The sequence below is a fragment of the Thunnus maccoyii genome, chromosome 24 (genome assembly GCF_910596095.1).
Source record: "Thunnus maccoyii chromosome 24, fThuMac1.1, whole genome shotgun sequence".
NCBI lineage: Eukaryota > Metazoa > Chordata > Actinopteri > Scombriformes > Scombridae > Thunnus > Thunnus maccoyii.
Window position 1 is genome coordinate 18,145,410 of NC_056556.1, and position 12,969 is coordinate 18,158,378.

The 12,969-nt window shown below is 37.9% G+C and overlaps 1 protein-coding gene across 3 annotated transcripts in view; it reads left to right on the forward strand.

Annotated features, from left to right (window-relative positions):
- The window catches only part of LOC121892095 (double-stranded RNA-specific editase 1-like), a 72,147-nt gene that overhangs the window by 25,961 nt on the left and 33,217 nt on the right, over positions 1-12,969 (forward strand). The window contains exon 2 of one of the 3 annotated variants that reach the window (XM_042404899.1): positions 3,219-3,268. The exons of 1 other annotated variant lie outside the window; for it this stretch is intronic. Coding sequence is in view for 1 of the 2 variants with exons in the window: in XM_042404898.1 (XP_042260832.1) it covers positions 8,182-8,281 (100 nt within the window). In the remaining variant the exon portion in view is untranslated. Of the gene's footprint in view, positions 1-3,218; positions 3,269-8,130; positions 8,282-12,969 lie in introns of those variants that run through there. One more of the 3 variants, XM_042404898.1, reaches the window with a different exon arrangement.

Here is a 12,969-nt window from a genome sequence, read left to right on the forward strand (position 1 = left end):
CAGTAGAGCCGCGCACCTGGAAGCTGATCGTGTTTTGAATATTTTATTACCAGTTAATTAAAAATTAATATTCAGAAAAACAAAATAACACTTTTTGTTTTATGACCTTTGCCTTGATGAATATTAAAATATTATTACAATATATTTGATATATGGTTTAGGGGGTGGTTATGATATAATCACATCTTCACTTTCACTGTCACTCTGACCTTGTCCATGAAGCTGCCACTCAGTAAACTAAATAACACCCCCATCATCTGAGGGGTTTTTTTGTGTGTGTGTGTGTGTGAGACACTGTCAGGAAGAGACACAGTTTGTCTCCTCTTTACAGCATTTGAAGTGCTTTGTGATTGACATTGAGGACATGTTGAATTCAGATACTTGACTGGAAATGTATCTTTGGCTCGGCTTCGTCTTCCTCTGATGCATCTGATCCAGACTCCTCAGTTTAGGGGTCTTTGTACTGTACATTCAAACAAACACTACAAAAAAAATAATGAATCAACTCTTAGATTTGTAGCTGTTGAAAGTGACCAAAAGCAGTAAACACAATTATTTTAAACTGAGAAAAGGAACAGCAAATGATGTGATGTAATTGTGCTGGTGTTGTGCAATTGACAGGAAAACGAGTCACCGCTGCTGAAGCCTGTGTTTACTCTGTCATTCACCACGGCTTTGGCCCCCACTGCTGTTTTTTTTTTGTTTTTTTTGTGTGTCCTTGTCCAAACAGTCCAAATTTGCTCCCTCTTGACATTTTCTTTGATTAAAATCTGAGACTTGACTTAATCACAACCCTGGCTGGGATAGTTTTCTTTGATTTGGGTAAATCTGATTACAGTGCTGTTGAACTCATTTGCTGAAGCTTGTATTAGTGTTGGAGAGGAGGACAGTAGTTCTCCAGATGGTGACTGTGTGTATTGTTTCAGGTCTAGTGCAAGTCTGTTCCGCAGTCCAAACTAAGCAGCGCACATTCTTTCTGTAATTTTAGGGATGTAGGAGTGTATCAGGGGTGGAAAAGTGGTCCATTCATTGTGTTTCAATGGGTTTATTGTTTATTGTCTGTAGGTTCTAACTCGGATGGAAATAAAACTAACAAGCCCAAATGTAGGGCTTGTTGGTTTTAGGGCTACAGTAAAAGGTAGATTTAAATACTTAAAAAATACTTTAAAATGTCTTTAATTTAAGTATCTACATTCACCTCTAATGAACACAGCCTTTATGTATTAAAGGTAAATTTAGGTAACTTTGCTTGCTGTTTTCTGCTTAATTTTTGGATGAGTAACCAGCCCAGTCGCACTGACATGATTCTTATTGGATGGTCTTAATACATCCATCCATCTATTGTTTAGTAGGTCCAGTTATATAGAGGAAAGGGGCCGCCAATATTTAAATGAAATCATTTTATCAAATTTAAATAGTATTTACATTCTCACAATGTATGATTTTCCTTTCACTTTTTTCTGCCACAAATTAAATACTAGTTGACAAATTAAAAAGATGGTGGAAATTCATTTTCAGTGTACTCCAGAGCATGCAACACTGCCATAATCTTTATTATTCATCCAGACACAAATAACCTGAATATTGCATGAGCAGGTCAGAAAAAAACAAAAAACAAACAGAACAACAAAAAAAAAAAGAAAAACAACATCCAGAAAAGTAAGTCTTAATAGTAGGGCTGTGATGGTATGGATTTTTTCTTACTGCAGTGAAAAAGCAATGTATTCCCGCAGTTTGGTGGTTTTAGTTATGGCCAGTAGATGTTATATCCTACTCAGTGGTTTTGATGGTTGATTTTAACAGATTGCACACAAGTGGCCTGGGACAGTCCTGCCATTAGGAAACTGCCGAAGTTACGTTTGCAATTTGATTTTCAAATTCAGGTTGCACACTGCCAATTTGAAAATGTAAACGAAAAGTACATTTCGCATTCATTGCCGATGTTATGCTTTGGAAATGATTTATTAATGGAGTTTTCATTTAAATTTGAATTTTGGCAGTAGTGATGCATTTTAAACATGAACTGTAAAATGAATATTGACATTTTAAATCATGAATGAAATTTCAATTTAAATAAATTACTTAATTTTACCACTGGCAGCTCTAGACTTCCATACCAGTGTTGGTTGCCACAGAGCATCACAAACATCCTCCACCCTTATATCCTCCAGCTCACTAAAAAGCACTCTCAGCCAGCTGGGAGATGTACTCATAACCTTTGCCAGTTTTTGCTATCAAGGTCCCCAACATCAGACCCTGCACCTTTTCCACCGGGTATCACCTGACCCCTCTCTTTGCCTTGCAGACGGGTAGGAGCTGAGTATTCTGAGCTTTAAGTCATTGTCCCGCACTGTGTTTAGGGCTGTCCTTGGCCGAACAACAAAAGATACCCTGACTCAAACAATGACTCTAGTGTCCCAGTTCTATGATGTTCATTCTCATTAGTCATTACAGTAATGAGATTCAACTGAAATATGTGTAAAATCACAGTATTTAAATACAGAATTTCTCCCAAATAGACATTAAAGTCTTTTCTTTGACTTGATTAAACTGAATGAACTGATTAAAAGAAATTTTGTGACACCCTGATGGTTTCAAAGTTGCAGTCAGAGTATCATGTAATTCTAATCTTTTAATATTATTTTTCTGTGTGTGTGTGTGTGCTATCTGCTTGTCAGGCCACATCCACTCAGTCAGATCATGTACTGACTGCATAGCTTCCTCTTGTATGTTGAAACATTGGAAGCCGCTTCTTCCTAATAAGCTCCTTCAGCTGTGATGAATGTTAAGATGCATAGAAGAGTGGGAGGAGAGGGAACAGTGTAGGAAGATGGAATATCACTCCAATCTGCCGCCTCGCAGTGTGTGGATGGAAAGTACTGCAGCTCCACCTACAGGCTGCTCACTGTAATCTCAGGTTTTACTGACGCAGATAGAGATATTTAAATGTTAAGCCTGCTGATTTTGTGCTGATAGTCAATGTCTTTGGATTTGAATATTATCAATGAATATGTAATCAATCGGACTGCATTATAACTATATCAGAGATTATCATACTTAATATCGATCCCATATAACCTTTTACCTGCTGCTCTCATCCTTTCACATCACTATGTCTTCTCTCAGTTTGCAGTGCAACATATTGAATATTATAGTAGTCTGCGGAATACAATTTGCATCATCAAATTAACAGTTTTTTTTGTCTCTTTTTATTTCAGAGCACAATATTGGTAAAGTCCTCCCAGACCCTGAAGCCAACATAAACCAGGTTGGTTGACTGCTTATTGCTTATTTCCTTATTAAAATGGCTCTCCAGCAGTTTAGTATTACATTACTGTGAAGCTGGCAGTCTCACAAGAGATTACAAAAAGAATGATCAAAATCAAAGCAGCAGAGGCCGAGAGAAATCCTTTAGTATGGGTCGACTCCAGAAACTCTGGAGCCTACATTTCCCATGCAACTCAATAGCATCTATTCATTAGAGCTGCTGACCTACCTTATAAATGCATATTTTTCAAACTCCACACCTCCTGTTTGTAACACAGGCTTTCTGTTATAAATATAGTCTCTGATGACATCATTATGACATCATCGGGGTTATTTTCAGGCTTGACAAAGCTCCACAGAAGACAATATACATTATACATACAGCTGTTTTCACAAGTAGGAACCGAACAGTGGCTTGTAAACTGAATATATAAAATTGCTGGAGTGCCTCTATGTCTTTGGCTTATACCAAACTTGCAATAATATTCAATTGGAATTTGACAATTTAGATTTAGCAGAACTGAATGAGAGGAAAAATGAACAGATAAAAGTTGCTGCACTAATTTGCTGATAAAAATCCATATATTTTACTTCAGGAGAATACTGTAGAAACAGGCCTCAGTAGCACCACCCTGTGGCCACAGTCAGCTGTACAAGTACACAGGTGTTCTCACTCTGGTTGATTAGAGCTCAGGTTGAAGTTGGGTGTATCTAATGCCTACCATACACTAGAAGACTTTGAAAAGACTTAAGTTGACACCCTCTTACATCTAAACAAAATGTGTCATAAGTCATGAGTTTTTAGTCACAGATGCAAAGACTGGGGATCTTGTAGGGTCACTATTTGCAAGACTACAACTAGATTTCTTTTGAGATTATCTCCCATCCTGCTCTTGGTGGAACTTTACAAGAAGAAAAACTGTTGAACAATGAAGTAGAAACAGAAGCAGCTTCTGGCCACAGCTGCCCTTGTGTGTGCAGTGGTTTGTTCGGAAAAACCAGGGCTGTAGCAATTTCTGTCCACTTTTTTCCTTCTCCACTCTACCGTGGTACAAATGGGAGGACATATTAAAGAGGCATTCTTGTTCACTCCACATCTCCACCAGTTTTCCTCCTTTTCCACAGTCCAAGAGAACTGAGACTTGTTCACATAATTGCGCCTCCCTGGAGTCCCCACAATGTTTACTATCTACTCGCTTTGCTGGAGAGGGCGCACCTATTGGTTGTTGACAATGTTCACATCATTAAACTTAAATCAAACACGTTTGATTTTATCGGAATGTCAAGATGAGAAAAAAAATACTTAAGACAGCTTGGACTGAGTTTTATGACCACAATACACCAAACAATCAGGATGATGGGAGCGCCACAACTTAAGCAAAACTCTCATGATTTTATTCTCACATTGGAAACTGCTCTGGTTGTGAATACATGGATGAATGAATAAATGAATGAACACATTGAGGAAAGGCTGTTCAAACCTGCATGTATGAGTGGAGAGGCATCCTTATATATTTATACCATTATGTTTAGGGTTAGGGTTATATCTTACAACCTTTCTCTTTGCAGACCTTTGTGCCTTGTCATAGCAGGAAAAACACAGGTGTAACAGTGAGCCTGGCTCCCAGCTCCAAGACCAGAGCCCTGGAACTGGAACACCTAAATTGAAAGCAGCCATTATTAATATCATTAGTTACACCTGTGCTTCTCTTCAAAGTGTACTCTGTTTCCCCAGGGGATCATTTAAAGTTTAATCTTAATTTCTCCAGCAATTATAGCAATAAAACTCATTATCATAATACCTTTTGTAATGACGACAAAGTGCTGCAAGTGTCTACCCAACTGTGTTGTGGTTTCAATTGAGCTCACATGGGGGCAGTGTTGGCTTTCAAACTGTCCTACATTGTAATGCCCCTACTTCTCCAAATGATCCATGTAAAGGCCCTTTCAGACCTAATTACGATAATCAGACCATAACGTGTCTCCTTTATTAGAAACAAATAAAGGTCTGTAGCAATAAATAATTACAGTGCTCACATTTTTCATCAGCAATCTGCTTTTGATCCAATTACAATTAAAATAAGCAATAAGGCAATTCAAAGTGCTCTAGGTAATGGATGGAACTACAGCATAAAACATTAAAACAAACAAGAAACCATTCAAAAGATATTAAAAAGATTTTTTAAAAAAAAGTCAATATGTTAATACAAGGTAGATAATGATGAGTAGTAGAGGGGAGCAGACAATGAGGTTGGTTCCAGCTCTTAGGTTCATTGTAATTTTATTATACAAAAGTAATATATTATACGGACTATTATACATTATTGACTATATATACTATACTATATATATTATTATAGACTCTAAAGAAGAGGCAACATCATTAATAAACAAGAACAGAAGAGGAGATATCATCTTTGGATATATTTTTAAAATCAAAACAGCTAGCTGTCAACTGCTAACTGCTACTTGCCACTGTTACCAACATTCCAAAGGAGAAACTGCACTGAGGAAGCTAACAGAAGAGTTATTTGTGAAGACAAGCAGAGAAATTAAGGGCTCCTTGATGGTGGCATTCTTTCTCTCTCTCTCCATGAACTGGTGTGATGGCGATGCGACCAACATTTGCGGCGGTCTCTCCTAGTTCAGACATTGCATTGTCTTTGTCTACGTCTGTGTCATCGTGTGGATTGCAAGGGAAATATGTCTATGGTCGTCAGTTTCTTTCGGACATTTGTAACAAAGACTTTTGCTATGAGAAATACTGGCTGGAAGCTAAATCAGCTGAGTGCGCTTTGTCTGCTACACCCAGTGGACCCAAAGGAGACCACAGTCTCGCCTGGAGCTGTGCTGGTGAGGAAACATCGAAAGTGGCGTAACAGAACGTGGAAGCGGGGCAAGCGCGGAGGTGTTCAAGCTAGGCTAACTGTTAACCCATACAAACTGCCAGTTCCAACAATCACGTTGCCTAATGTTCTCTAATGTTCTCTGGACAGCAAAATGGATTATATAACTCCCCTATCGGTGCTAGTCACACGTTGACATGCAAGAGCTGTCTACATCCAACTGAGATCTACTTTTCTCTCTTTTCTCTTGGGGTTTATATGTTTTTTGGGAAAATACATCAAAAATACAGCCATGCTGTAGAATAACAAGTGTTGACCTTATTTTTAAAAGAAAGATTGACTGTTTCAGGAATTATAGAATTTGATTGTAAATTGATGGCAGGAAAATCTAAAAAAAATGCCATTAACTGTACATTTATAGACACTCAACAATATTCTTCAAAAATGTGAAGTGTGTGTAAAATGATGTGAAATTTTACCACACATTGGATGTAAATGTACTTGTATATAATGTACTTATATATATATATATATATATATATATATATATAACAGGATTATATTTTGCAGTGTTCTATGAGAGCCAATCATCTACCAGAGACAGATGGTGATTCATGTTTGACTTTTTTGTTGATTGTATTGTTTAAAAAAGGCTCATATCTTCCAATAGTGCATTAGTATCCACCAAGTGAAGTGGTTCTCCACTGGATATGTAATTTCATTGGTGCATACAAGAAGTCCACTAACATAACAAGCTTAATAATGTACTCATGCAGGAAGTGCTGTTTGTCATTTTCATGAAGCATTCGGGCTGACGTTTATCTTTAGCAAGCATAGTTTTTAATGCAGATTTACTCAACTGTAATAGTTGTGATCATTATCATTATGATAAAGTAACAGGTGTATTGTATTACATACAGTAATGTAAAGCTTCATAGCATTCATAATTTTTTCATCTTTCTATTGTTTCTGTACTAATACCAAAACTTTACTTTTTTAAATAGCTGAACAAAGTAAAGTTTTGGTATTAGTACTTTACTCTCCTCCACTCAGAAATGTGTTTGTCTTTTTGTTCCTTCAGTTGGATGTTTGAGCTTCACTGTGCAGAATGATGAATGTGCAGAGTTTGTTTTCACATTCATCTGCTGAAGGAGGAAAGTTTCTCTGTGCTCACCTTAAATCTCAGTTTAAGGCGTGTATCTACAAGCAGGATTTGTGACATCACTACTAGTTTGGAGCCAATGGTGCTCCAGTTTAAACAAGTGTGATGTGGAAACTTGAACTTGTTAAGTAGGAGACATCTTGTGTCCAGCAGTTAATTAATTGAAAGTTTTTGTGGAATAACTATATCAGACAGAAATTATTATTTAAGAAAAAGTATTTTTATCTCTTAAAATATGTCTGGAAGGGAGTTTAAAGAATGTTTTTAACCCCCTTCTCACTCAATGAAATTAGCTGAAGTTTTCAAACACTGAATTTCCCAAATAAAATAGTCTAAAATTGGCTTAAATCAGGTGCTATTATCTGATTAAATACTAAGCAAGTTAATGAACCTAACCAGACATCTGGACGCCAGTCAGTGGACAGATTGTGGTCAGTGACAAAGACAGATTGATGTTTGATGGTGTTTATATTGTTTTATCCACTATGACAAGTAGTGTTTCCCGTACAGCACCGGCTGTTTTTCCTTGTACTTAGCACTTTAACAGCTACTTTAAATACTTGTGTCATTCATCACAGTGTGGTTTTTAGAGTGTGTGGTGGGGTGGGGGATGTGGGGGGGTGAGAGGAGAGGCTGACAGAGGAGGGATGGAGGGAGGAGGAGACATCCCAGCCCATTTATTTGACAGCCATTTAACCACACCGAGTCAATGTGCCAACAGCTCCCTGCCTTCTTCATGGTAGACTGGCTGCCCCTCCTCCACCCACCCACCCCCTCCCTCCCATCTCTGTCCAAAGTTGTATAGGCACACTCTGTGTCTATACTTGGCGTTAGGCAGAGAGTGAGGACACATCAGACCCCGCAGGGTAGCTGAGGGGGACAGATCAGCGTCTCTGAGCCTGAGCCATGGCTCTGCTGCTGGACAGTTCTCAGACGGCAGCAGCCTACTACTGCCTGATCCGCCGCAGGTTCAAGAGGAGGAGAAAGAAACGCTCTGAACGCAAAGGTATGATGCGTACCTGCTGCTGTCTGTGAGTCTGATGCTGTGTTAGAGGCAGAGTGAAACACAGCGCTGTTGTGTTAGTTTTGCTTCATGGATAGTATGGTTTTATTGTCATCATGGGGACGGTCAGGTGAATCTCTGAGACTGTTTGAAAGTGATTGGTCTGTTTTTGAGCTGCTTGTTGTCAGATACTTAATGTTGTGATGACTGAGTTGTACATAAACTCTGAAATATCTAATCTCTCATCTCAGTGGTTCTTTACTTTTTTTCTTTGCTCTTTCAGTGGTTTGTTTTTCATGTTTGCCCTGTAACCATTAATACTGAGAAAATGCTATCCAAACTTTTGAACATGCTTAATCATGGCAATAACACAAAATAATTTTAGTTCAAGTGTAAATCATGCTATATACTTGTGATGAATCATAAGTTTTAACAAAACTTTGTTAGTTAAAATACAAAAAGGATGCAATTTTAAAGTATATGGCAGGTGATATTCTATATTTTCCTTATTGCCAACAAATCATGTGAATTGATCTACTAACAAGTATTATGTGTGTGTATCTAAGCCTGATATATCTTATTCCTCTGTGCCATAGAGCTCCATTGTTGTCCAAAAAGTATTAAAAACAAGTCAGTGAGCCACACTGCTGCACTGAGTGACATGTTCCTTCATTATCATGAACACACACACTGTGGTTTATTTTTTCAGTTCCACACACACCGTCCTGCTGCCAGAAATACTCACTAGAGCACCAAAATGTGGATTCATCCACTGCTGAAAATAGTCCCCAACAAACACTCTATTTCCTCCTGTTTGTATAATGTTTGTTAAAAACTACAGCGACCAGCTGTTTTAGTAAATTACCCAATCATTTTTGAAAATGAAACTATATATTTGTGAGGAGTTGTTTTTTTTTTAAAGATTTATGTCTTCAGTTGGAACCAGTGGGCTTGGAGCTGAGAGCCAGAAAGTCAGAAAGTACTGAGAGACGGACTAACACATTGTTGGTTTGGATCTTTTCGTGGGATTCGTTGACAATAACAAAAATACAGAATAACATCATCCTTATCCTTTGATCATTCAGTCATTTCCTTATGTCATTACTCTGGGTGTCTTGATTATATAATTTGCTGCAAGAGAGCAAATCTGACATCAGACCACTCTCCTCTTAAAGAAATGTTGTTTCTGATCCCAAATGACGGAGATGTTTAGACAATGAATCTTTTTTTTTTTTTAGCTCAGCCTCTCCTCAGAGACCGTCTTGGTCATAGTAGGTGTGCCTCTCCGTGAGATTACTGTGAGTCAGTGTCCAATATTAAAGTCTGACGAAAAGGAAGGTTTAAAAAGTGTTGCCAGTGCCTAAATTTAACCATAAAAAGTTTTTAGTTTTGCAAAAAAAAAGCAAAATAACATAATTTTTGGGAGACATGGTTGGCTAAGAATGTTCCGCCTAAGTTTTTTTTAGCTCTAACTTGCGTCTGAGCAATTTGATATATACTAATATATTTGTGGTTTCATACTGTAATACAACAGTCTTAAGCAAGTACGTGTATGACAGCTGAAGAGATCTGAATTAAGTAAATATAGCCTGTATCAAAACTCCCCTTCCCTATAGCGTTTACTGTATTATATGTGTCTGTCAGTGTGGATGTGTGGTGATAGTGATGTCTTAGACAAGATTTGAACAGCTGCAAGTTCAAGTGCAGTTTAGCCACCTTAGTGATTGGAGGTGGTAGGGGAAGAATTGAGCCAATACTGATCAAAATATTGTGTCAATCAGTCTTGATCCTGATGTTTGCAGATCAACTGGTGAAATCTCTACTTATTTTCCTGTGTGAACTGCAGCATCGTCAGCCTCCTCTGACATACCGGTTCGACTGAGCCCTTGAAGTAAACAACTTGGCTTTGCTTGAAATATCACGGCCAAAGTTAACTTCATCTCCCCATAGTTAAAGAGTATTTTAAACATCTTTAAGAGGTGTAACTGTGCTTCTTTTCTTTTTCCAGAATGATTTTTTTCCACCTTCTGTAAAGATTAATATGCATGTAACATCTTTACAACATCATTGTCCCTTCCTTAGTGTTTAAAATGACAACTTTGTCCACTGGTCCAATACAAGACAGACTGATTATTTTGACCTTCATTGAGGATTTGGGAAGTGGAAACACTGTCGGATAAAAAGTAAAGTAGACGGTCTGTGTTTGAAGTTAATTTTATCCTTAAATCATAAAATGGCTCGATTGATCGTTCATGACAGAAGAACAACATGATATGATGATGATGAACTGCATGATACCCCGATAGATCCTTATTATTCTGAGCTGATAAAACCCCAAAAATAACAGGCACAAAGAAATTGCATTTGAGGCTAGCTGGGTTTGAAACTGACTTTGAGCATCACAGGTTTGATTTGAAACTCAGTCAGTTTGTAATAAAAGCTGATAGAAAGTCATAGCTCGTTTGAAGTCGGACTCTTATTAAAGCTCAGAAGACTGACTGAGAACCAGAGAACGGATTAGCTTCAATACTTTAAAGTATTCAGACATCACCAACCAGTTATCACATGCTTTATACTGAGTGCAGATGGTGTGTTCAGGAAAACACACCAAATAATAACAGTCTTAGCTCATTGTTATTTAAAATATGTACAGAATTACCTCCTAAAAAATTTAGAAGTTACCCCTACTTCCACTCCATCTAGTAGTATCACTGCTAATACTTAATCTGTACTGACAGAACCCCTGCTGTGTCCTGCACCTCCCTTCAGCACAGTCAAGAACACAATGAGTCACCAAAGTATTAAACGGATACAGGCAGGAGACAGGATGACACAAGTAGAATACCTCAGTGTCAGTGCAAAACCTTTATTTTCACTGACATGAAAGATTTCAATACAACTTTCTTAGTACTTTATTAACAATGGAAACAGCAAAATGCATATCAGTCAGCATTTAAAAGTCTTCTAACAGGAGATATTAATACTTTTAAGGCTAAACAGTCACTTTACCATACACTGTAATATACTGTAGTATCAGCCAAAACAGCCAGACTGCCACCAACCAAGTAAAACAATTGCAAATAAAAGTTTGTTCGTTTTGCTGTTGGGACATGCTCACACTCCCACCACTCACACACATTACTCAACTCTGTTTAAATAGCCTCCAATATACCGATTCAAAGTAATGTGATTGACCATACAGCAGATTTCATCCAGACACTATTGTTTCTGTCACTGCTCACTTCAGGTCCCTACAGCTTCTACCTGTGTCCATATGGTGTTTTATTAAAGGGGACATATTCTGCACATTACCAGGTCTATATTTTAAATGTGGGGCTCTAGTGGAATATCTTTGTATGATTTACAGTTCAAAAATCTTCATATTTAACTCTTACCGACCCTTTATGCAGCCCCTCAGTTCAGCCTTTGTCTGAAACAGGTTGTTTTAGCTCCTGTCTCTTTAAGTCCCCCCTCCCAATGAGCCCACTCTGTTCTGATTGGTTAGCTTCAGGAAGCTACCCCTTTGCAGACTTTCGGCGGCTCTGGAGGCTGCATCAACAAACCATGAAACAAACTATAGTAGCAAGATTACACTACTTTTTCTTTCTCAAAATGTCAACCTCTGAATTACATCCGTACATGTTCGAGCCGGGATCTGATCTGAAATATGAGAGTGAACAGTGTAAACAACACATGCAAAAACCTTAGCAACAACCTTAGCAACCAAGGCTGCGGAATGGACGGCTGTTTATAGGTATGTGCAACGATAATGTTAGCTCATCTGCAAGGTTGAAAAAACGTTGCAAACAAAGTGTTAGAGCAGGTGGAAGCCCTGGATTTTGACTTGCAGGGAACATTTCTACATATGTTAACTTCAAGTTTTGAAACTTTGACCATGTTTAATATCCAACATCATAACAATATATAAAAAACAGAAAATCACAAAAAGCTGAATATGTCCCCTCTAAAAATCTAAATCTCTTTTTCAGAGGGTCTGGTTGTTAATGAACAAGATGTGTTACTGATTTAAAGTGATTGTGTGCTTGTTTAACCTGCATCCCCCGCTGTGACTGAAAAAATAATGCAAAATAAGGAGTTTTATATCACTGTATGAAACCACTGAGTGGTCAGAAGTTCCAAGATGACTGTAAATCTTTTAAAAACCTCGTTTAGACTCTTTTTATACTTTTACTTCTCGTCTCGTGCTTTAGTCTTTGATTGTGAAACACTTTGTGATGTCTGATCTAGAAAGACGCAATAAACATAAACTTACTTACTTTACCTTAAAGTTAATCTGACATAATATCCAATCCTTTATCTTCATTGGGTAATATTATTATTCTTCTGATATTCTGCGGCTGCCCTGCAGAATGATTTCCTCATGGGTGCCCGAGCTCCTGTGCACCCACAGAATCAGTGCCTGTAGTGGGTGGGTATACCACTGGCCTGTCCTGAAGAACCAGACTTCAAGTCTGATACATGAGCTTTGATGAACATAGTTTCCCTTGAGCTGTTCAGACCCTAAAAACTCTGAGGATCTTACAGACTGTCTGCAGTGCAGTGGTGGAACAAGCACTCAAATGGTTTACTGAAGTAAAAGTACTAATACCACAATGTAAAACTACTCTACGCCAAATGAAAGTCCTGCATTCAAAATCCTATTTAAGTAAACGTACAGAAGTTAATGGGAC